This window comes from Primulina tabacum, chromosome 4 (genome assembly GCF_025594145.1).
Source record: "Primulina tabacum isolate GXHZ01 chromosome 4, ASM2559414v2, whole genome shotgun sequence".
Classification (NCBI taxonomy): domain Eukaryota; kingdom Viridiplantae; phylum Streptophyta; class Magnoliopsida; order Lamiales; family Gesneriaceae; genus Primulina; species Primulina tabacum.
Genome location: NC_134553.1, coordinates 5101730 through 5128360, shown reverse-complemented (window position 1 = coordinate 5128360; position 26631 = coordinate 5101730). Strand labels below are relative to the sequence as shown.

The following is a 26631-nucleotide window of genomic DNA, read 5'->3' as shown; positions in this document are numbered from 1 at the left end:
CCACCCTTTATTATAATTCAAAATTTAACTATTACGATTATTTCTCCGTGTTATCTCGTTTATGGCATAACACACTTTATAAATTACACCTCAATCAAACTTGAAAAGAAAATTACTGGAATTTTTTTAAAAAAGAAAAAATGAAATTACTGCAATGTCGTAGCTGTAAGGCCCGAGATTTTATCATTTTAATTCGAGATTATTTAATTTATGAATTATGGAATGTTGAGTTATATTCCATGGTTTTACAATTCCATAGAACTGAAATTGAATTAAAAAGAGTTGTGAGGACTAAATTGCAAATAGTGGAGATTTCAGAGGCTAAAGTGCAATTAATGATATTTAATGGGACACTTGGCTTGCTATGTAAGTATATATATTTGCAATCTCCTTCACAATTCAGAAGCAAGAAACCGAGAGTTCTCCAAAGCAAATTCTCTCAAGCTTCAATTTTGCTTAGAATTTGATTTTGTACGATCCTTCTATCAGAATTTCAATCCGAGCACGGTTCTGTACTCCTCTTATCAACAGCTACAACTGAACGTAAGTTTTATTGAGTTCTGTTATCATTTGAAATTATGATATTGGAGAAATTATTATTTGATCATTATATGGTGTTCTGGATATGTTAGACGTCGTAGAATCGAAGTCAGATTGAAGAACAGATTGATTATGGAATTATTTTGATTTTCTGATTATATTAATTGGAAATTGAACAGATTTGGATTATTGACTGATTCTGAATTGTATCGGATATTGGTTATGATTTGTAATTGATATCTGTTGATATTGCATTGACGGGGATATCGGGATTGTGCCGTTATGCTAGTTAATTTTGAATTAGATTCAGATTGATCGGATTTAATATTGAATTGGGAATGGAATATTGATATTACTATTCTCGATATGTCATTTCAGATTGACAGAGACAGTCTTGAATTCAGAATTTCCAATTCTTCAGACCAAGACTACGAACGAAAGGTATAAGTCAATGTCGAACCGGGAGAATGACTCAAGTGTGAAATACTTGAGTTTCCTAAACCACATACTGATTGTTATTGTGTACATTGATTTGAATTGATATGCTTGTTCTATTGATTTATAGAAAGCATGTATTAGACGATTGGTCTTGTGACAGAAGGGTCAGATGGTGATGGAATCGTCACTGGCCCATTGCACATTGTCACAGAATAGTGATTGGCGGAGGTGCCAAAGTCTTTGACGGATAGGTCAAGACACTGGATGTTTGGTTTATATCGATGTTTGATTAGAGGTGGATTTACTTCTAGTACTGAGATTCGATATAGTATGCCAACGTCTGGAAACCGGAATCTCTAGACTAGGAATAAGTCTAGTCTGAGATATAGAGTCATGAGTTGATTAACAGATTTATATTGAATTATGTTTTCAGATTTTGATACATATTACTGATATCTGTTTCATGCTTTATATTGATTATATGATTGCATGTATCGTTGATTTATACTGAGATGTATTTCTCACCGGAGTTATCCGGCTGTTGTCGTGTGCATGGCAACAGGTGGGACAGGATCATGGTCGAGAAGATTAAGAGAAATCGTGATTAGAGTGGAGACTACGGACTTGGATTATAGATAGGGTTTGAACACTTGATATGTAGTTGTTAAACCTTAGTTTTAAATGACTGTATATGGTACAAGACTTGTACGTTGTTTCGATGTATATATTCGAATGAATTCCATTACGTTCCGCATTTGATACTTGTATAAAAATAAAAAAAATAAAAAATTAGACCATGTTTATTATAATTGATTTAATTATTCCCACAGACGATTAAAAAATGAATTAGCATCCGGGTCCCCACAGTAGCGAATGTTTAAAATTTTCAAGAATTCTACGATTTTGACTATCAAAACTTGTTTGGGTGTCAAACTGGTTCTTAAATCCAGCAATAAAGTGTTTATCGTGTATTATTTTTAACATATAACATTCGGCTCCAACTATTCCGAAATTAGCGGAGATAAATCTTGTTATAATTCTCTTGAACAATCAACCGAATTCACCTTTTTTCAAACACATAATCAAGTTCACAATTGATAACTATATTGCTCATCTAGATCGCACTAGAAATTTATACGAAATTTGAGTCGATAATCAACGGTCGGAAAGCGGTGCTCAATCCCGTGGCGGCGTGGCAGACGTACGGTAGTGTAAGTTGTGTCTCGGCCGTGGGTGTCCTTCAAAAGGTGGTGGGCGAATATGACTTGAGAGGATAGAGTGATTTTGATTTTCTTGAAATTTTTGATTGTGTTGCATGTGTGTCTCGCATCAAGTACTCCTGCATGCATGTATTTATTATCTCTCTAAAGTATGCATGGATCATTCTAAAATGTTCCAGAATTATGAGTTTTACAACCTTGTCAAATCTCACATACAATCTTGTCAACTCTTCATAAGATATGATAAAGATAATATATCTCATTATCTATCTATTTGGTTTTTGATCCTTGCGTAACTCTACTTAGGTGATTTGACTAAGTAGAAATTCAATCAGTGTATGTTTGATTAGGACAATCTAAGTTTAATAATCAAACAATACATGATTGTGGTTTCATTTTAATCTCTGATCAACTATCAAAAATAATCTAAGTGACAAAGATGTAAAACTGATTATAATGATATAACGTCAAACTTTTTTCAAATTTGTGTTTTACGCAATTTTAATTTCTTATTGTAGTACAATTAGAAATTGTCTTGAAATATTTGATTAATAATTTTTCCTCGTACTTTTAATTTTTTAATATATCCAACCCGCATAACACGCAGCCCAATATTGGTTGGCATGGGTTGGGAAATTATCAACCTGACCTGCCCCGCCTCGCCTAGTGTTGAGTTGTGGCGAGTTATGGACTAGACTGTCCCGCTAGCTCGTTTGACAGCTCTATATGAAGGAGAGATTATGCACCGACCAAACACGAGAGACTCACATAGAGCTCCATGGACCTAGCCGAGCGCGACACAAAGGTCGCATTGAGAGTCCAAGAAGCTAAAATACCTTCATGAGACCTAGCCGAGCGCGACACAAAGGCCACATTGACGACGCATGTAGCAATGATGAGAAATTCCTTACACGAATGAAAAAATGGTGGCTCAATGACGTGGCGTGAGGTGACATGGCAGTTGTCTATTTAGTGTACGTGTGGCGAGTGATTGTGCACCACTAGGACGAATGAGATGACAGCGGTTACGAGCCATTGAACCGTGATATGTAGGGGTAATGGATTTAATGATAAAAAGGTGTGAAGATTCAAGAATGGATGCTATCAACACAATTAAATAATGATCAGATTGAGTAGATTCATCTAGATCAAGTAGATGAAATCTGGACAATTAGATCGAGACCGACGGTTGAGAACTATTAGATTTAGGGTTGCATCCGAAGATTTTGATCATCTTGAAGATATGTGAACTGAAGCGTCCAATTAAAATGGACACACCATATTGAATCTGATTAAGGGATGTGATACAATAGTTGTGGCTCGTCAAACAAGGTGCAATATAATATACAGTACCATTTAATCAAGATCTGACGGATCAACTTGAATCTTAACCTAGGGACACAACTAATCGCGAAAAGTTCCCTACAACCCTTGGAAAAGTATAAATAAACTCCTACCCCGTATTGAAATAAGGTTAGGTAATCAAAAACTCGAAAAAACACATACATTTTTGTGCTCTGCATATTGTTGCGTATAATTTTTGTTTGTTCATAAAGAAAGTTTAAGAAGGATTATGGAAGTTTGTCTGATTTTGTGATTTGGAATACTTCTATCTCAAAACATAAGAATTTGTATTTCAGAAACGATTGTCTCATCCCATAAGCAACATGTGTGGACAAATTCATCTTAAAAATATAGAGTCCAACTTCAGTCGGGACTTATCTCATGATCAATCTTAATTCATTGTTTTTGCAACATCTCATGAGACAACTTCCGAACAATTTCAGTTCTTTCATCTCTTACGACAACAATGGTTGATAAAGAAGTACTAACAGCCCTTAAGGGAATTCACATCACTAATTTCAACAAGACACGTAAATTGGAAAATGAGGACTAAGATTATTATTTTAAAATTGTCAATATTTCCCAAAAAAAAAAAAAAATTACTTCCAACAAGACACGTAAATTGCAAAAATTGGGGCTAAGATAATTGTTTTAAAATTGTCAATACCCGCAACAAATTTTTGCTTTTTAACTTTCGGCAAGGCGCGTAAATTGGAAATTAGGGACTAAGATTGTTATCTTAAAATTGTCCAATAGTTGCAATAAAACATTTTTTTTAAACGATAGAATGGGGATGGCGGATTTTAATAACCTAAAAAATTTGAGGAGATTCAAAAAAGTTAAAATCCTCTAGAGAAATAGATCCTTAAAATTCCTATATATATATATGAGAAATCAACAGTTTAAATATTATATTATTAAGAACATGTTTCTTGTGATACGGTCTCACGAATCTTTATCTGTGAGACGTGTCAATATTACCAATATTCACAATAAGAAGTAATACTCTTAGCATAAAAAGTAATATTTTTTCATGGATGACCCAAATAAGAGATACGTCTCACAAAATACGACTCGTGAGACCGTCTCACACAAGTTTTTGTCTGTTATTAAATATACAGTTAAAACGCATCTTGGTCATTTTTTCATGATATACATGTTTTTATAAATTTCCTACGCATGATATCCAAAAATAAAGTAAGTTTTCATAGCCGAAAAATCACATTTTGAATGCTCCAAAAAAATGTCTTCTTTTCTTTCTATATTTCAGCAAAATATCTCTGCAAATTTTTTTGACATAAATTAAAAAATATCAACGATTTTCTTACCAACATGATTCTTGGCGGGTTAATTCCCAAGAATCATATGATAGAGTTTAAATTTCAGGGTAATATTTCGATCAGATAGGAAATTGAAAATTCTCCTTCACCCCATTGTACAAAAAATGATATATTTTTCAACTTTGAGATCTTTAATTTTTGGTATAATTATATTGATACCCTATAAAATTGACACATTTGGGTGGATCCAAGCTCATTTCAAAATTAGTCTCGGCCCTTTAGGGTTCAAACTTCATTGTTGATATAAGGGCCTAGATACCAAACCCAACCATACAGCTAGAAGTCCGAGCCCACCAAGAGACCAAGAAATCCGAGCCCTGATGCAGTTAAGGAATGTAAAGACATTCTCATTAATAGATAAGGGGTCTCAATAAATGAGGGATTTTGTTAAATCTAATCAAGATAAGAAAATAGTCTCAGTCGACATGGTCACAGAGTTCAGATGTTTGGGGTCTCCTATCTCAGGTGAGATTCTATCTCAGCAGGAGTCGTACTCCAACAATGTAACTAACCTTCTCCTTCTATAAATATCAGTTATTGGTTACAGTTTTAGCTCTCACTTTCTCTTGCTTATTTAGCATTAATATATCTCTATCTTGAGTTTATTCTCCGGACTGATTTAAGTATGAGATAGGTCACACCGAAAAACTCTTTCACGCCCCTAACCCTATTTTTATATGTGCAAACTAAGAGTCCCGACCTGATCTACCCAACCACGAAAATTTGAAAACTCGCTCTCCATATCAAACACAAAGTAAAATTTTGGTACCATCAAATTCTATTGTGTAATGCTTTTAGTTGCAAATTAATCAATATGGAGTGGTTATTGCTCTTGGATTTTATATGGGCTTTGGCTCTTTAATTTTGGATTGATTAGCTTTACAAAAATTTGAAATCTATTAATGTTCCAACTTACAAGATTGCCATTTTCTAAATACCTTCTCTTTTAAAACTCACTCCAAAGGCGCGAAAAAATAAGCTTTTTATTGGACTAAGCTCCAAAAAAGTATAAAAATGATATTTGCTAAAAGTTTGTGTTTGGAATAATCGTAATTTCATCGGATCCCCGTATTATGGCGTAATATTGATTGGTGAATTCGACCGTTGCCAAAATTCAAAATATAAATAAATAAACTTGACCGTTGGTGCCCAAGAGCGCTCCTTCCTTGCACTGTATTCCACCTTATTCTTACTTTCATTCAAGTTTTAATGCCCTCTCTACTGTAAATCACCACCAAATCAATGGCCGATTCAAGCAATTTACCGATAACGTACCCGAAACCTCCGCACCCTCTCCATCAAATCGCCGAGAACCCGACCCACAAACTTCTCCTCAAGCAATGGCTCAAAGAACAAGAGTTGATCCTTAATCGAATCTCCCTGAAACAAACCCAAATCGACTCCACCAGAAAGGAAATAACCCAACTCTACTGCCTCTTCTTCCTCTTCCACTCCACCGCCTTGATCCTCCTCTTCGGCGCCACCTCCGGCGGGACCCGGACCCAGCTCTGCCGTAGATCATGTGTCCCTTCAGTCAGCTCACTTCTATGCACCCTCGGCTTCGTATGGGCCATTCGGTACAAGAACGACGTCGAATCCCACTTGGAGAAGATGCTGGAAAGGGAGAAAGAGGATTCGAAGCTTTTGGAGAAGTGTGTGGACGAATTGAAGAGAAAGGGATTGGAGTTCGATCTGCTCAAGGAGGTCGATGCCCTGAGAAGGGCCAAGAGTTTGTGGGTCGGGTCTGAACCCGTTCGGAAATGGTCGGGCAGGGATTTTGTGGTGCTATTTTTGTTTGCTGCGGGCTGTTTGGCTCTGGCTCTCACAAGGGTTGTTTTATGCGGTTGATTGATGGATACATTTGGCTTTTCATTTCCTTTGATAATTTAGTCTTCGGAGAAATTGTTATTATTTATTTATTTATTTATTTTTTAAGCAATTAGTATCGCGTTTGTGAGCGTGAGAATCAAGAGTCCATCTTATTTGGGCTTATATTCATCATTAACGGATCACTCATTCCGGTTGACCCCAATAACACCATGGCCCATGTGCCAGGTAGACCCAAAAAACGAGTCGAGATATATCATGCTTCGCATATTTAATCGCATTTTAGATATCATATTTTTAAAAATCAGACATAAAATCTCTTACCATATAGAGTAAATGTGTCAATTTTTTTTATAAAATAAGGGTTTTATGTGTTTGATTTTTTAAAAATGAAATACGTATTAGCGTATTAATTTTTTTTTTAAATGAGCAGGTCTCTTATGAGACGGTCTCACGAACCTTTATCTGTGAGACGGATCAACCATAAGGATATTCACAATAAAAATTAATACTCTTACGATAAAAAATAATATTTTTCCATGGATGACTAGAATAAGAGATCCGTCTCACAAAATACGACCCGTGAGACCGTCTCACACATGTTTTTACCTTTGAAACAAAGACAAATATGGGACTATGTCGTCCGGCTAGTGATACCTAAATGAGACAAAGCTCCAAAGTCAGCAAAATGGACCCAAATCCTGTAACTTGAATCGTGCCCACCGCGTATTTTTCAACACCCCAAGCCCCACTATGCAATTCCCCTTCGTCTACTTTCCACAATCGTCAAATATAACCGCTAGCCCTGGCTCCGCGTACCCCATGGGATAGGACAACTAGTTAGTAAGAAATATTACAAAAACCACATTTAAATCCCTTTAAAGATTAAATATTTAACATGCAACTTGATATAATCCCACCATTTTTATTCTTCATAATTTTATGTCTTCAACCACATTCTCTTTCTGATTTTTCAATCAATAAACCCAATAGTAAACCGTTCACATGTCAATTTTGTTAGACGGATATCATATGTGACTCAACCGTGAAAAATATTGCATCTAAGCTAAAAAAATAGATACGAACATCATCACTCTGTCTCACGAATATAATCTCGCACAATTCAAATAAAAATATATACTCACGAGTAATTTGTGCGTTGAAAACCAGCAATAAAGATCCTTCTGCTAGGGGAGGCAACAAGGCGATCTTCAAATTTTGGATTAGGCTTTTCCAATCGCATTAAGTAGTGACTGTGATATGGTCAGCTTCGGACTTTCTAGAGTATAATTTACGTGTCCTCTCTTTATTAGGGCATAATAATTAGACTGATCTCATTTTTCCAACGTTTTATTTTAGGACGCAATTTTAACGTTGTAGACTTTAAATACATATAAAATCAAAGTCATTTAAATTTCATTTCCTAAATCATTCTCCAAATCAAAATCAATTCATCTGAATTAAATCTATCAACCTAAACACAACATGAGTTCACCGGAATTGTTTGAATGTTATAAAATTACATACATTTGGGGGAAAAAAAAACCCTTTCATTATATCAATAGATGAAAGAAATTCAAATTCATCTAATGTAAAATCGATTACATATTTTTTTGTTGTAAAATCTTTGATTTAAATCGAAACCATAGAATTATTTTTAATATCGGACTAAGAGAGTGTGTTTTATTTGGAAACAAATTTTTTTGGCGTTTGAGCATATGTTTCTGACTCCTATTTAAAAATTAAAAAAATTAGTATTTATCAAAACGTCGAAATCGTTTTTAATTTTTTTAGAAAAACAATCTTAAAAGCTGAGAATATTTAAATGTTTTAAAGTTATGTATCAAAACTCGTTTAAATCAACAAATGCGATAAATTATCAAATGAGTAAATATCTTGTGAGACCGGTCTCACAAATTTTTATCTATGAGACGGGTCAACTCTACCGATATTCATAATAAAAAGTAATACTCTAAACATAAAAAATAATATTTTTCATAGATGACCCAAATAAGAGATCACAAAATACGATACGTGAGACCGTCTTACATAAGTCTTTGCATATCCATTTTTAAACGATGTTCTCTACGATCATTGAACCAATTTCTACAACGGTGGGAAATCTAACATATATTTCGTTCTTGAGTCTTGACTTAGCTTCTTTTTCCTTCCCATCATCCCCAGACCTCGCCAATTACGGACAAAATACAATACCGGGCCCATGATTAGCCCGACGGGCCCACCGATCGATTTGTCAATATCTATCCATTCTCAGTCTGTTTTCTTTATTTTAAAAAAAAAATTATTCTTGTGTTGGTTCGGTTAATTGAGTACATTTTTTTGTCGGCTAATATTTCATCCCAACCTTTCTCCGTGTCTCATACCAACCCTCCGCCTTTGAAATGCAAATAAACAACATTCAATTTTAAATCTCAAAATTAAATTAAAATCGGGAAAATAGGCAGTAGGAATTAATTTCGACTTGACCGTAGCGAAACACAGCAAATGGAAAGTTTTTCCAACCATTTTAATATTATTAGATATTGTGAGTTATTCACATCTTCATGTAAATTGACGTATATATTGATGATACAAGAACTAACGGTTGAAGAGGACATCATATTGAAAAAAGAGTAGGTCTCTTGTGAGACGGTCTCACGAATCTTTATTTGTGATATGGGTCAACCCTACCGATATTCACAATAAAAATTAATGCTCTTAGCATAAAAATTAAAATTTTTTTATGAATAACTCAAATAAAAGATCCGTCTCGTAAAATACGACACGTAAAACCATATCAAGTGAATTTTTTTCATGAAAAAATACTTGGATGGAATAACCCCAATTCCCAAGAGTTTCCGTTAATGTGGGCTCATGTTATTTATTAATTTGGTATTTTACCTTTCATACATGTAATTCGTGATTTGATTGTTTGTACAGTCATTTTTTTAAGTTCTCATTTTATAAAGAAAATTAAAACTTGAATCTAAAATTTAAGTTTTTAAAATTATATTTAGGAAATTTTAAATAGACTACGCGTGTGAACAAATAAAATCTGATTTTGAAAAAAAAAGTTAGATTTCTTGTGAGACGATCTCATGAATCTTTATCTGTGAGACGGGTCAACCCTATCGATATTCACAATAAAAAGTAATACTCTTAGCATAAAAATTAATATTTTTCATGGATGACCCAAATAAGATATCCGTCTCACAAAATATAACCCGTGAGACCGTCTCACACAAGTTTTTGTAAAAAAAAAAAACAAGAATACTAATTATATGAAGTTTGAAAAATGTAAAATTTGAAGTTTAACAACATAAAATTTTGAAAGTGTTCTCCCCGGATAGCTGAATTTGACACAAAAGTGTTTGCAATCTATAAAACGTGATCGATTTGCCAGATTTCGATCTTTATTAACCACCTTCCATGTTCAACCTAATATTCAAATTTTTATTAAGTGTTATAATTGTGTATTAAAAGGGGAAACCCCCACCCTAATTGTGATTTGCATGCTTAATCACTGATTTTTTTTATTTAAAAATCTCAACTAGGGTGGCTTAGGTTAGTTGGATGTCACACTTATACGTGATAACCTAAAACCATAGGCAATTTTTTTTTTTTTTTGTTTAGCTTATTGACTTGGTTATTAGGATTCAGGCGTCAAACAATTTTCTCTTCATAGACATGTGAACCATTTTTTATTTTGTAATTTTTGCAGCTCGATAAGAGATATATGTACAACACACAATAAATACATAAAGAAGACGAATGCAAAAATCTCAATGTTAAACTAAGAAAAATCATTTATCTCGGATTTATTTCATCTAACTTTCAAGTCTATGCGTATCAATGTAAAGTTGTTGCCTTCAATTAGGAAAGCGCTCTCTTATTTTGATTCTTTCTTCTAGATGAGTGATTACGTCTTTCTGTTTCAATCGTTTTCACTCTAGGATATATGGTAAAAACTTGTGTGAGACGGTCTCACATGTCGTATTTTATTATACAGATCTCTTATTTGGGTCATCCAGTGAAAAAATATTAATTTTTATGCTAAGAATATTACTTTTTATTGTGAATATCGGTAAGGTTGACCCGTCTCACAAATAAAGATTCGTGAGACCGTCTCACAAAAGAACTACTCCGAATATACATATTGTTTATATAATTCTTATAATTTATTAATCATGTAACAATATAATTAATTTAACCTAATTATATTTTCTTCAACATTGCAAAATCAATTGAAACCCAATCCAACAACACAATAATTTAACCGCCTAGCCTTTACAATTTTGTTGGCTTTAGTGTTTCCCGTTATATATATATATTTTTATGGGAAAATTAAAATACGGTCTATTCGATTTTTTTGGAAATTCTGCCAACCAACGAATGCCCCTTCTCCCTTGTATATTTATACCCCCAAAACTCTCTTCCCTCACAGCCCGCTTCGCTCTCTCTCTCTCTCTCTCTCTCTCTGAAACCAAACCCAAAAATTTCTACGTTTCGTTAGCAAATTATGAGGAAACTCATGAGAAGATTCTCAAAAGTAGCCGATTCTTCTAACTACTGTTTGATACGCCCGCGCTCGGCGGATGATTATCGAAATAGGTCCGGCGGCGTGCCCGAGGGTCATTTGCCGGTGTACGTCGGAGACGAAATGGAACGATTCGTCGTGAGTGCGGAGTTTTTGAACCACCCGATATTCGTAAAGCTTCTCAACAAATCGGCGCAAGAGTACGGGTACAGGCAGACAGGCGTGCTCCGGATTCCCTGTCACGTGTTCCTCTTCAAGCGCGTGCTCGAGATGCTAAGCGTCGGAGGTGAGTCACGCGACCTCCTGGAGATCATCAACTCGCTCTCCGAAGAATTGCATTAGCTAATTCCGACGCGACGGCGCCGCGAACATACTGGCGTATAAAGTCAATCGATTTTTTTGAGGTCCACTGCTGCTTCAATTCTTGGTAAATAGCAAAGCGAAGGAGTGAAATAAATATTAAGGTCTAATTTTGTGGAAAAACCAGAGCAGAAAATGGATCATGATCATTTCGTCTTTTTGAGCAATTTTCACGTCCCTCCTCGACCTCGTCTTGTTGGCTGTGGCCCCTTAGCATTTAGCAAGCCCGGAAGTCTTTGGAAGTGATCCGTTTTAAAATCAGATATAATTTATTTCAAAAAAATATAAATTTTAGTTAAAAATATGTATATATTTATATATATTAAAAAATATATATTTTGTTTTGCCCCTTCAATTATTCAAAGTAACAGCTTTTACCTTGACATCTAAGTCATTCCATTTGATTCTTAAACGGTCATGCACATAATTTCTCTAGAGAACACGCTTTATATTAGAAAGTAACCAGTGCTTCGGTGAAAAAATTTAATTTAAGAGAGAGATTTGGATAAAAAAAAACACAAAAATTTTTACGAGATGATCTTATAGATCAAATTAGTGATATTGGTCTTCTATTTGATTCGAACCATGAAAAAATATTATTTTTTATATTAAAAATATCATTTTCATTGTAAATATGGATCAGATCGCTCTATTTCATTGTCGTAGATTCGTGAGATTATTTCTTCACATTAGAACTACTCAAGAAAGATTTTGAAATGATATTTAGTGTGGTTGTATTTCATATCTGATGCAATTTTCATTATATATATATTAATAAATTTGAGTTTTTGTCTAAAATAATAAGTTTATGTGAAAATGACAAATCTAAAAAATGAAATAAGTATTAGAGATTTCGAAATAGGTGTACTACCATAAATGATCACAAAATTTAATTTTATGTATTTTTTATTGATATTTTTATCAAAACTTTTCAATTTCCTTTTAAAAAAATTCAAATGCGAATTTAAATATATTTGAAAATATAAATTTCATTTATTATTAGCATAGATTATATCAATTCTTTTATTACTTCAAATTTGAATTTAATTCTTCGTTATATCAATTCAAAATTAATTTATGAATTTATTCAAATTGAAACTGAAATCCATTAAAAAATAAACTACATATAAATTTTTGCATTATTATAACAATTCATTTAATCCGAGTTATGATTTTGTGTTACTTTGATATATTTGATTGTTAATATAAATTGTATAAATGATTCAATCGATTTCTATTTTTCAAAAATTCATATATAAATATGATGATGTCCTTTGAAAATATAATATATATTTAAATGTTTATTAGCGTTTTTAATTTAGATTATGATTTTGAGTTTTATATTATTTTTATAACTTAAATAATCACAACTCTCTAAAATATTAATTAAAATATATTTGATGAAATATCTGAGACAAATTTCATATATACCACAGCAGAGGTTGATTAAGCTACACAATAATGTCAAACTCCAATTCAAAAGGGTACAACATTAGCGACAGGCAATAGTAAGAACAATGGTAGACTCATTGGCTGAGCCATGTTCATTGGCTCATTATCAGTCTGTGTCTAGGCATCGAGGGTAGCACGCTAATACATCGAGTAAATTGGTGGCTCCCACAGTCATGTCAAGATTTTGGTTATGAAATGTCCTGGTCGACGTAGCATATTGGTCCGTAGAGTCGGTGGTTGGATCATGAGACTCAATTGTCCAAGAAAATAGGACTGCATGACCTTACTCAATCAAGGTTATCTCAAAAAATACAAGATTCGACTGAATATGCAAATACCACATAAAATATCATGACAAATAGAATAGGCATCGTGATCATATGACAAGTAAAATACAATACATAAACATGCATATACGGTTGAATATATTAGTCAATACTTAGGTACCTCTATTACGATCTTGAAGTATACTGATTATCTACTCGCTCCAAGCCTAGATATTAATAAACTGAATTTTTGTCTAAAATAATAAGTTTATGTGAAAATGACAAATCTAAAAAATGAAATAAGTATTAGAGATTTCGAAATAGGTGTACTACCATAAATGATCACAAAATTTAATTTTATGTATTTTTTATTGATATTTTTATCAAAACTTTTCAATTTCCTTTTAAAAAAATTCAAATGCGAATTTAAATATATTTGAAAATATAAATTTCATTTATTATTAGCATAGATTATATCAATTCTTTTATTACTTCAAATTTGAATTTAATTCTTCGTTATATCAATTCAAAATTAATTTATGAATTTATTCAAATTGAAACTGAAATCCATTAAAAAATAAACTACATATAAATTTTTGCATTATTATAACAATTCATTTAATCAGAGTTATGATTTTGTGTTACTTTGATATATTTGATTGTTAATATAAATTGTATAAATGATTCAATCGATTTCTATTTTTCAAAAATTCATATTTAAATATGATGATGTCCTTGGAATATATAATATATATTTAAATGTTTATTATCGTTTTTAATTTAGATTATGATTTTGAGTTTTATATTATTTTTATAACTTAAGTAATCACTATTCTCTAAAATATTAATTAAAATATACGTTTTTACATAATATTACGTTTTAGATCTTTTGATAAAATTTCACATATCTTTATCTGTGAGGCTAGTCAACCATGTTCATATTTATAATAATAAGTTATATTTTTGACATAAAAAATAATATTTTTCCATGTGAAAAAATCAAATAGAAAATATGTATCAAAAAACTGATTCGTGAGACGTCTCACAAAAGTTTTCTTTGCAATTTTTTAGCGGACAATATCGTCGTGATTTTCGATACATTGAATATTCATAAATTGATATTATTATTATTGTTATTATCGTTATTATTATTGTGTATCTTATAAATAATTTTTAACATGATTTAAAAATAAATAAATATTTTTAATCAAATACATTTATCTAATATATAATAAGAATTTATATTTTTTAAAAAATATTTAATGATTATCTAAATACTAATAGACAAAATAATAAGTAAATTTTTTTATATATTTTTTATTGATAACAATTTCATTCGATCAATATATTGAATGCAAAGATGAAGAAGTCTATTTGATGGCAGAATATTGTTACCCTCGTCTAAGATTTTTCTAAAATGATTTAAACATTTTTGTATATTAATTTTTTGTAATATTTAAATATTTTTATTACACAATATCAATAATTTTAAGTGGTTATTCAAATACTCACACTTCATTAATTTTAATAGTTATTTATATAAAATAATATTCGTACATCGGAAGGATAAAATATCAGTGTGAAATAACAAATGAGTATATTTGAAATTAAGTGAACGTAGACTGATCCAAAATATTTCATGGATATGAAATCTATAGTACAAACAGTTCAGTTCAAGCACGCCATTGAATAAGTTGGTCCGACACCTTGAATTCCAAACCATTATTCTTGTGTATATTGTTAATACATAATCCAGAGCAATAGGGTATTAAATGAAACATTTAATTATAATAATATAATTAAAATATAAATATTATTTAATTAAATAAATAAAATAAATTCATAAAACGTATAGCAAATATGCCGAGGATATAATTATTCCAATTAAATTTATTTTTTTATTTCATTATTAGGTCACTTGGAAAGCCCTAAAAAATATAGCAAATGAATTAAATCATAGTTTCATATTTTGAGAGATATATATAAATTTAATAATTTATTTATTTGAACAATCCCCGTGGGTAGAAATGCATCCTGCGTCAAATATTTAAAACATTGGAAAAGTCATATTTCATTTAATTAGAGGTCGGCTGTATAATACCTGCCACCGAACTTGCACGTGCCGAGATTGTTAAATAAAATAAATGAAGGAGATATCAGTAAGAATGAATTTTAATAACTTGTGGATAATATTGAACTCAGGAAAAATATACGGTAAAAAATTGTGTGAGACAATTTCATGGGTCGTATTTTGTGAGACATATATCTTATTTGGGTCATCCATGAAAAAATATTGATTTTTATGCTAAGAATATTACTTTTATTGTGAATATCGGTAGGGTTGACACGTCTCACAGATAAAGATTCGTGAGACCGTCTCACAAAAAACCTACTTAATATATATATACTTTAAGGTTTGTTAGATAAATCACACATGAATAACTTCAAGCAAATTACAGTTAAAAATTTTTATTTCAAGAATAAGTTTTTTGTGAGTCGGCTGGGACCTTCCGAACCCATACATCCAACAATGCACTAACGAGTCTAAGGAGTATCGCTACATAGCAGTTCAGATCTTCTGAACCCAAGATCGGAGCTTCTGAATCGTGAGGTGTCAAAAAGTTTGTGACATGTACATTTCGGACCTTCCGAACTCAAGTACTGAACTTCGAAACTAAGCTTATAAATAGGTAATATAGAAATAAAATTCCACATCATTTTAATAGTTTCCTCTCGACTCCAGTGTTATTCCCAGGCTTTTCAAGTCGTTCCCGAAGGTCATACGAGTTGCGAAGTGTTTCGCAATAATAAGCGACTCAAGGACCGAACGATGTAAATATCGACCCCAACGGACGGACGATGGACGTAGTAATGATTTGAGGGCCTTAGTGATTGGTAGATAGTAGTTAGTATAAAACATGATCGAGGAGTAATAGTGGTTATTAGTTAATATCTAGGCTTGGAGCGAGTAGATAACCAGTATACTTCAAGATCGTAATAGAGATATCTAAGTACTGACTGATATATTCAACCGTATATGCATGTTTATGTATTGTATTTTACTTGTCATATGATCACGATGCCTATTCTATTTGTCATGATATTTTATGTGGTATTTGCATATTCAGTCGAATCTTGTATTTTTTGAGATAACCTTGATTGAGTAAGGTCATGCAGTCCTATTTTCTTGGACAATTGAGTCTCGTGATCCAACCACTGACTCTACGGACCAATATGCTACGTCGACCAGGGACATTTCATAACCAAAATCTTGAGATGACCGTGGGAGCCACCAATTGACTCGATGTATTAGTGTGCTACCCTCGACGCCTAGACACAGACTGATAATGAGTTTCCAGTTTGATCTCTAATCACTAGTTCGTGTTCATGTATGCACATATAGATTTGTATACTCGTGTTTTACATGCTGGACTATTCATAGATGCTATGATTTACTTTAAGCAGGTTTTATGATTATGGATATTACTCTGAGTATGCGCAAGTAGAACATGACAATAAGTATTACGTTAATCTCGAGTCCTTTGCTACTATTAACCACCGCAAAGGTCATTAATTATGTGATAGTAACATTCTCCAAACCTGGTTTGTCTACTGCCATCCCCTTGCCATTATTACAATAATTAGTATCCACACTTTTTTTTATTTTTTCTTGTTTTCACATTAAGGCATTCATACATCATTAAATCATTTCAATTCAATTTAGTTTATCTAACTTTAACGAAGTTGAATATGTAATCATCTGAAACTGCATAATTCTTTATAGTCAAATGTTTGTTGCAGATAACATAGAAAAAGATGTGTGATTGCATAATAGTTTTTAGTTTGGATATTTGATTTCGAATGATAAATTATTGGGAACATGGTATCTGTTTTTCATGTTAATTTTTTTTTTTTGAAAAAAAAGGATATTAAAACTTTAAAAAACTGCTCATTTTGATACCATTCCCCCGACAGATGGACAAATGGGAAGTCTTTTGTGCTATTTTGTTCAAATAAATACCTGAGATGAAGATCGCGGCCCACTGTAAATCTTGATAGAATGGGCTTTTTCGAAAACAGGCCTCTGGACCAAATACTATTGGACCATTAGGTAAATACAGAAACACACAGCCACATATATGGTTTTTTGTTGTCTGAATAAAAAAATTTTAAAAATGAAGGATTCGTTCAAGGAAAAAAAATTGTATGATATTCAGACTGATATATAATTTGCATTAGCTAAATCAACTGTAGATACATAATTTTGTTGTGTTTCATCCAATTTTTTTTAAAAAAATTATATATAAAAGTATGCAAAAACTTGTGTTAGACAGTCTCACGGGTGAATTTTGTGAGACGGATATCTTATTTGGGTCATCCATTAAAAAATATTAGTTTTTATGCTAATAGTATTACTTTTTATTGTAAATATCGATAGGACTGACCAGTCTCACAGATAAAGATTCGTGAGAGCTTCCCACAAGAGATCTACTTAAAAAGTATATGTTTATACGTTATCCAACATAATTTACTTTCTTAGTAGAAGAAACCTCATATTGCAATAACTGTCGCCTAAAATTTAACATCAAATTAATCAACTGAGTATATGACACGTCACTTGGCAAGAGTAACATGAAGCACATAATTAGGGATATAATCAATATCTCAAGTCAAAAGGAGAATTGATCCAGGGTCAATTTTTGAACAAACAAATAAGAATTTTGATTTGTACTGACTTTGTGAAAAAAAAAAAAATTTGGACTCAAGTATTTAGCCATATACTTTCTTCTTGAAAGAAATTATGTTATGTTCGAGCAATCAAAAAAGACATTGTTATTGGAGTTTATCCATCACATATATACTTTTAAGGAGAACTAAGGTCAAAGACTCAAAGTGACAAAAATTTAAAGTATAATACAATTTTTTTCTAAAGTTACTGTAACATAATACAATTTTATTATTATTATTATTATTATTTTTTGCAGCAAACTTGCTTTTTTCCCGTAAGAACGATATAATACTGATATCGTGCCGACATCTTGGTATATCACAAATTTTCGATATAATCGGTATGTTAATTGTAACATACTGAAATTTCTATATGCCAAGTTCTCGATATACTAAAAACGCCATAATTTTTCCTACACCAAAATTCTCAATACGATTTACATCGGTCATGGAAGAAACTTTTCAATATACTGTACCAAACCCTCCTAGTCGATTTCACCTATACCTTCTCTCAATATTATTGTTAAGATGCTAGCTTCAGATATACTCGGTTGCATCTGATGTTCCTTATTTATTTTCATATGTTAGAGTGATGGGAAAAATCATGGATTCCGATGTAAGAATAAATGTGGATTGTTAAATATATACTTGAAGCATTCTAAGCCATGATTTTTTTAGGTTCGCCTTTGCTAATTGACGGAGTTGGTCTCGCTTGTTTGTGGGTCTTTTGATGATAAGAAAATTCTATTAGTGATCAGCTACTCACCCCCGTTGAACTCGAAGAAGTAACTAATGCGATTTTATTTTCTGAGGAGGACTCAGGCTACGGATAGAGAGAAACTTGTTAAGATTAGAACTTGGACCTAACTCAACCCCAAAAGCTAGCTCAAGGAGGGAGGATTGTCCAAGCCCATATATACAACTCCAAGGTTATTTATGCAACCAATGTGGGACAATTAACAAAACTAAGTAATATCATTCTCTCAAATATTGAGTTTAATTTCTTTTTAGTATATTATTATTATTATTATTATGTGGTTTTATATAACATTTTACATGTTCACAAGTTGCTAAAAAATTCTTGTAATATATTTGTTTTGTCTTGTTCACACATCGAGTCAAGAAATGTGTTATAGATATGAATCATGACTTTATGAAAACTAACGCAACGACACAACGCCTAATTCAACTCCTTTGGCTATAGGTCAAAAAAGAAAAAAAATAAAAAAAAATTAATTTATTGACTTAGTCGGTTTGATTTAACTTAATTTAATTTAATTTATAAATAAAAGTACGATTCCCATATTATAATATCTGCCCACAAAATCTACAATTCGTACTTTTGACTATAGTTGCTCTAATTGTCTACTCTTAATTAATGAAATACCAAATCTAGAGCAGTAGGCAAGAAGCAACATTCAAAATCCCGTTTAACCTTTTTTTTTCTCAAAAAAAGAATTTTTTTTAATAATTTAATTTAATGTGTTTTAATTAGAAATTTATGTAACAATGTGTATACAAATCATCGTACCGTCGTCGTCATTAAAAAAAAATATTATGATTTTGTTTGTGTTGTCTTCAGCTGTTGATTTGCCTTTGTCCAGCTTCCACCAATAGCTTACCAACCCTAAAGGTAAAATTCGAACAAGAATTAATGTCTTGTAACCTTTAGAATCCAACGCTTGGACGAGATTAATTTGTCTCCAAGTTAAGTTAATTTTAAGAGTAGGTCTCTTATGAGACGGTCTCACGAGTCTTTATCTGTGAGACGGGTCAACCCTACCGATATTCACAATAAAAAATAATAATCTCAACATAAAAAGTAATATTTTTTCATTAATGACCCAAATAAGATATCTGTCTCACAAAATACGACCCGTGATACCGTCTCACACAAGTTTTTGTCTAATTTTAAAGGGTATTTAAGTTTTAGTTGATTGGGATTTTTCAGAAATTTTCTTCTTTCCAGCCAGCACTTTTAATTTTTTCCTCTAATGGTTAAATATGATATGTTAATAAAAAAAATTTAAAAAAAAAAAACAAAGTGATGCAAGTTCAGTCAATAAAGATGTGCTTCATCTATTTTTCTCTCATTTCTTGATACTATGATTGAACCATTCAACCACAACTGAGAAATAAATATATCAAATTTTCTTGTATAAATTTTTATTTATTAAAATCGTACTTTTAAGTAGCAACTTAATAGTTCAGCCCTTTCAAATTTTATGAATGGATTCATGCTTGAAACACACGTCATGCGTGCATAATGCTTATCTTTGCATGAATTTTAAATTTCTCTTCGATCTTGAACTTAATTTTTCGCACCAAAAAGTCTTTTAAGTTAGTGAAAAACCCTACTAACTCAAAGGAAAGATGTCAAATTTAGGTGTCAAGTAGTGAAAAAAATATACCCTCAAATGTTTGGTTCCCCAACTCAAGACTTAAAAGAAAAAATCCAATTTAAAAAGTATCATAAGTAAATCTAGACCCTACTTATTAATGGGCTTGCACTAGACTTCAAACATGAGAAATATATTTCATAAATCAATCTTTTTATTTGTAAAAAAATCTGATTCTATTTTGTCACAAAACACCAAATAAAATACAATAATGAAATATCTAAGACAAATTTCATATATACCACAGCAGAGGTTGATTAAGCTACACAATAATGTCAAACTCCAATTCAAAAGGGTACAACATTAGCGACAGGCAATAGTAAGAACAATGGTAGACTCATTGGCACCCGGGTTAGGCCCAATTTTTTTTAAAAAAATTATATATAAATTTTGTATAATTTTGGATTGATTTGATATTAGCTCCGGCAGATCAAGTAAAAATATTAAAGAATTCTGAAGTTTAAAATTGTAGGCCTCTCTACTGGAAATTATCAGCTCCCATTGGAGGAGTTGTTTCTCGCCAATCTCATCTCGTTCTCGTCTCAAAAGTTATAAAAAGGTGAAGCGACGACATCGAACAAGTTATATATGCATTAAATATTTTCTATGAATATAAACACCTATATATGTATGTGTTTGTATATATATTTGCATGAGACGATATAAGTTATAAAGATTATATATTTGATAAAGTATATATCTGAGAAGTCGCATCGGTACCACGTAATTAGATGGACTTGCGCAGAGACTTTGCATGACTGCTCATTTTTTAAGTGGAGTTATTATATATACATTCTAAACTTGAAATATATAATAATAATAATAATAAATAAATAAATAAATAAATAATTGAAAGGGAACAAAAAAAAGGTGCAACAGGTGACCTAAATCACTAGAGACTTGGAATTCGGAGCTCTTTTTACTTGACTTGGACACGACTGCAGCCATGCGTGAGCATGCAGCAAATCACGATGTCACACTTCCATTCTTCTTCTTCTTTTTTTTTTTTCTTTTTTCAAAAGTAAACATTTCCCTTGATTCGTTTAATTGCATTTTTTACTACTTTTTAATTTAATATTGGAGAGAATTCTACATATATTTTCATCCATACATAATTAATACCTAAACTAATTATAAATTTTTTAAAAAATAAATATAATAATACCCTCTTAATAACTCAATTACTCAATATGAAAAGGTACCTTGCTTTTTTTTTTTCCCAAAAATTAAATGCAACTTAATTAAAGAAAACAAATAGTTCATGAAATATACATTGAATTAATTACGAGCTGGATAATTGGAAAATAAAAGAGAAATAAGATGCTATTATCGTAAAGACGAACATTTATCGATATATATAAGATCCCGCATATATATTAAACATCTACTTTTACATGTATCGTTGAGTAGTAAGTACAGTGAAGTAGTTTGAAAATTCCCGAAACTGTATCAATCAAAAAGACCTAAAATTGAGTTTTACAAGCTACGTGTAATTATTATGTCGATAAGTGGAAAAAGAATTAAGTTATATCATTTACTGATCACACCGACGACTTAAAATTTAGGCCATTTTGATTCACGGAAACTTGATTTTACGGCCAAGCAAATAAAAAAAATACTTAAAAAAATAATGAAAAAACTTGTGTGAGATGGTCTCACAGGTCGTATTTTGTGAGACATATATCTTATTTGGGTCATCCATGAAAAAATATTACTTTTTATATGTTAAAAGTATTACTTTTTATTGTGAATATCGATAGGATTGACTCGTCTCACAGATAAAGATTCGTGAGACCGTCTCACAAGAGACATACTTTAAAAATAAAAGTGACGGGTGGAGTTCTGATTTTAAAGTAAGTTGTTACATCAAATAATTAGTTTTTTTTTTAATTTTAAATAAACATATTTTTTTAAGGTGGGGGAGGGGTTTAATTATTACAATCAATTAATTACGTCTCAAACTCGATATCTCGTCTGGAACTTAAAAAATTATTGTCTAAATCTTATTTTAATCGATTAGTAAATTAAAATATATCTATTTTAAATAAGTTGTTATCTCTTTAATTAGTTATATAATAATGTTAGCCGTCGCAACATAACAGTACAGATTCTTAATTGCGAATATTCCCGTGTTCGATCACAACTTTGGATTTGGAATTTGAATGTTTATTATTATTTTTGTGGTGTACTGAATGAATCCGGGGACGTAATCAAGGGAAAAATCGAACCCGGGCTAGCTGCGATAATATGGGGTGCGGGGGGATTATTCCATCCTACTCCTGCAGGTCCAAGGGCCGGAATTTTTTATGATCCAAATTTTTTTTTTTAATTATTTTTTTCTCATGAAGTGGAATCCCAACCATTCCACGCCAGATCGAACGAACCGGCGGGGGTAATGCTCGCGGTACGATGCACAATTATTTTTGTGCTTACTATAAAGAAAATTATTCCTTTTTCCAGCTAAAAGACAAAAAATTATTGCAGTCTGGTTTTATAATAATTTCAATGTTCGAAAAATGGTTCGAGACAACAAAGTTAAGAAAATAAAATTTGAAAAATTATAATTTACGGATGAAATTTTTTTAGATATAAAATCAATAATAAATTGACCAGATCTATATTATAAGTTGAATATCGATGTTTTATAAATACTTAATATTATAAGTCGATTTTCTCTATATTTGTATAAGTCAGATTCAAAAACTATAGTTTACAATGACATAATTAAAACTATATCTTTTGGTTTTTGATCAAGTTTCTCTATATTTGTATAAGTCGATTCAAAAAACCAACAAAATTTTAGAATGTGCTAAGTTAATAATTTTTATTATACATATAAAAAATTAAATTAAATATACTGGAGCCCACCCAAGCCTTTTGGGGTGTCTCTATCCCTGAGTACGTCTCTTGCGAGGAGGTCTGAATTGTCTATATTCATGAGATGGGTATACCCGATCCATACCTACCATGAAAAGTAATATTTTTAATGAGTTTGATCGGTTCGGAGATCTGTCTCACAAAATTAATATATAAGACAATTTTACAAGAGTTTTTGTCCTACTAGAATAGACAACATATTCAACTTCCTAAACTAAAATGACATTTATCTGAATCTTTGACAAACTCAAGAACTAAAATATTATTTAGTATCTTCCTAAATTTTTTGTTAAATATTTGTTTACACCTAACTATTATTAAAAAATAACCAAATCCCCTGTCCACTAACTATTAAGGTAAGAAATCATGGCCACTCTCATTTCCTTACTACAAGTATACCTATAAATACATATAAAGAGCCAGAGAAAGTGAAAATGATGAGAGAGATCACCAAGAAGACTCGACTCGAGGTGGTTGCACCTTATTCTATTTTTCGTGATTGATCATCTCCAAAATCCTGATTGCTCACTCAAGAACAAAGAAATGGGTAGAGGGCGAGCCCCTTGCTGCGATAAGAGCAAGGTCAAGAAAGGGCCATGGAGCCCTGCAGAAGATTTGAGGCTCGTCAATTTTGTTCAGAAGAATGGGCATAGCAATTGGCGCGCACTCCCTAAACAAGCCGGTGCGTAAAAACTCTCTTCTTTTCATGTGTATTTTTACGTTTAAATATAGCGAAAACTCGAGTTTATTTGATCTTGGTTGGGAGAAAGAGTCGAGAAGAAATGGCCAAAAGAATTTGTTTATGAATGATCGATTGCCATTATGCATGCATTGTATTTTGTGATAGTACTGCTCGAAAAATTCACATAAAAACTGGTCACCTAAAATTCCCAGATTTTGATCAATTATAAAAACCATTTGCTTACATGCACTGAGAGTGGGGGACTCCAATAAATTCGAGATTTTGTTTTGGGCAATTAATCTCTTTTTTCCCCTTTTGCATATCTGAAATATTTAACCACGTGAAGTTATTCTCTAATCTCGATTAAAATTAGTTCTGAGAATTCTTGCATTTTTGTTAACAAAAGCTGTCACATTGAGTTGGAGAAAGATTTTAAAAACACTAATCATTTTAGAGAATAACATTTAATTAAATTCATTTTATATACGTGTCGTATGTTATTATCCAGTTTTGTTATGCTGTCTATCAACCGTGCCCACCACTGAGATGACAATCACCTATTGGATGTGATGAAGTATGTTAATAAGATCCGAATTAAATACAATTAAATACAAGTTATAGTACTTTTAAAAAAATGGCTGGCAAATAAAGAATGAATAAAAAGAATAGGAAAGCAATAATTTGATTTTTTTGAATTTTTTTTTTTAAAAAAAGTATTTAATTAATTTGTGGTTTGCAATTGCAGGATTGCTGAGATGTGGGAAGAGTTGTCGATTGAGGTGGATTAATTACCTAAGTCCTGACGTCAAACGTGGAAACTTCACGTCTGAAGAAGAGCAAACTATAATCAATCTCCATAATACCATTGGAAACAAGTACGTGACAACAACTCACTAACTCACAATCATTAATTAATATTATCATAATTATTCTTATGATTAATTCAACCATTAATCAACTTATAAAATATTAATTTAAACTTTAAATTTTTTTTTAAAACTTTTGTGACAAAATTCTATCAAGAAATGAAAAAATCCCTAAACAAAGGCAAATATGGCCTTGATTTTTAGATTTTGAATCCCACTTCCGCTTGTGAATGGAGTCAAAAAAGTAATTTATAACGATATATTTTGTTAGAAATCATCCCCATTGACTTTTAACTCAATGAATTAATTATTACAGATGGTCGAAAATTGCTTCGTGTCTGCCAGGAAGAACAGACAATGAGATAAAAAATGTGTGGAACACACATTTAAAGAAAAGATTGACGAAGAAAAGTGGTAATAACATGGAAAACTCGTCGTGTCCGTCGCGAACATCTAGTTCAAGCACGCAACATATGCAAATTGAGAAGTATATTGATGATCAAACGGTTCAACAGTCGAACACAATTGATTCCCCAACATCATCGTACGCATCAAACTACCCCAAATCTACTGTCTTGACACCGAATGAAGCAACGGGGCATCCGAAATCCGGTGTTCGTGTCCATGTCGACCCTTCGGGTCCTTCGAATGATGGAAAAGCCGAAATGCCCCTCGAATCCGACATAGATTTTTGGGACTTTTTGGATAGCTTGGATCCCTTACAATTCAGTACTAAAAGTGAAGTTAGTGGGGAAAAAAGTGATGGTGATGAAATTGAGTGCAAAAGGTGGTTAGAGTACTTAGAAAATGAACTTGGACTAAGTGGAGTTGATAATGAAACAAAGGAACAAGAAATAGTTACAACAGTTCCACAACACGAGGGGGTGAATTTAGAGCAAGAAATTGGCGTTGCATTGGATTCTTTTCCAATCTGGCCCCCTTCACCTCTAAGTCTTGGAATATAAAATATTGTTTTAGTTTAGAAATCGTGTCAAATTTGGGCATGATATTAAACACTATAATTAGTCCATTTATTAGGTATACTCTCACATGTAAACAAAAGTAAAATGGTATGACATCCTTTTCAAATGGTTAAAACCAATACTTGTGTGGATTGTCAGGAGCAATAATCGTTCCTGCTATTCCGTGTACTCATCAAGATATGATAGATATGATATTTACATTGTTGTACAGTTTGAAATATTTTAATTGCATTGTTTTCGTCATGTATCATATTTTGTACAATTACATGCATGTATTCGGTTTCACTGTTGCGATTTGGATCTTCATGAATTCCTAGTTTGGGCAATCACGGTTAATTGTAAAACCTTAAATAGGCAAGTGGGTCATAAATCTTTCACAACTGTCGTGGTCTCGTGTTATATATATATACACACACACACACACTTTAAAATTTTAAAAATAAATATTATTGAATTGACCGCCTAGAATAGGCAAGTGGGTAGGTGATGTTACCCCGCTTCGACTTTTAAGTTCATTAGTCTTAGTGATTTGGTTGTGTATTGGTTTGATTTGGTTGTGTATTGGTTTACGGTTGATATGTCTTTTCTCCTTTGCCCATGAACGTGAGTTAGTTTGATGGTTGATCGTAAGAAGAGTTGCGTTTTTAGTGTAGTATATAGATCATTTAAAAATCCTACTATTCAATACATAGATATAGGTTGGATTATTTTTTTTTAGCAAGTTGTCAGTTTCCATCGCAAAAACCGTAAGTTAATTTGCTTATTCCGTCGC

The 26631-nt window shown here is 31.8% G+C and overlaps 3 protein-coding genes across 3 annotated transcripts; all 3 read left to right on the top strand.

Moving 5' to 3' along the window:
* The first annotated feature begins 5940 nt into the window (after nt 1–5940).
* Nucleotides 5941–6816, top strand: LOC142541478 (uncharacterized). The gene has a single exon (XM_075648007.1). The coding sequence runs from the start codon at nt 6125–6127 to the stop codon at nt 6728–6730; it is 606 nt and encodes a 201-aa protein (XP_075504122.1). The 5' UTR covers nt 5941–6124; the 3' UTR covers nt 6731–6816.
* Nucleotides 6817–11146: 4330 nt separating this feature from the next.
* LOC142541477 (auxin-responsive protein SAUR71-like) lies at nt 11147–12390 on the top strand. The gene has a single exon (XM_075648006.1). It carries the CDS (start codon nt 11229–11231, stop codon nt 11586–11588), a length of 360 nt encoding a protein of 119 aa, XP_075504121.1. The 5' UTR covers nt 11147–11228; the 3' UTR covers nt 11589–12390.
* An 11365-nt stretch (nt 12391–23755) lies between these two features.
* Nucleotides 23756–26132, top strand: LOC142541476 (transcription factor MYB58-like). Its single transcript, XM_075648005.1, has 3 exons — nt 23756–24010; nt 24756–24885; nt 25193–26132. The coding sequence occupies exons 1-3, from the start codon at nt 23872–23874 to the stop codon at nt 25839–25841; spliced, it is 918 nt and encodes a 305-aa protein (XP_075504120.1). The 5' UTR covers nt 23756–23871; the 3' UTR covers nt 25842–26132.
* The last annotated feature ends 499 nt before the right edge of the window (nt 26133–26631 follow it).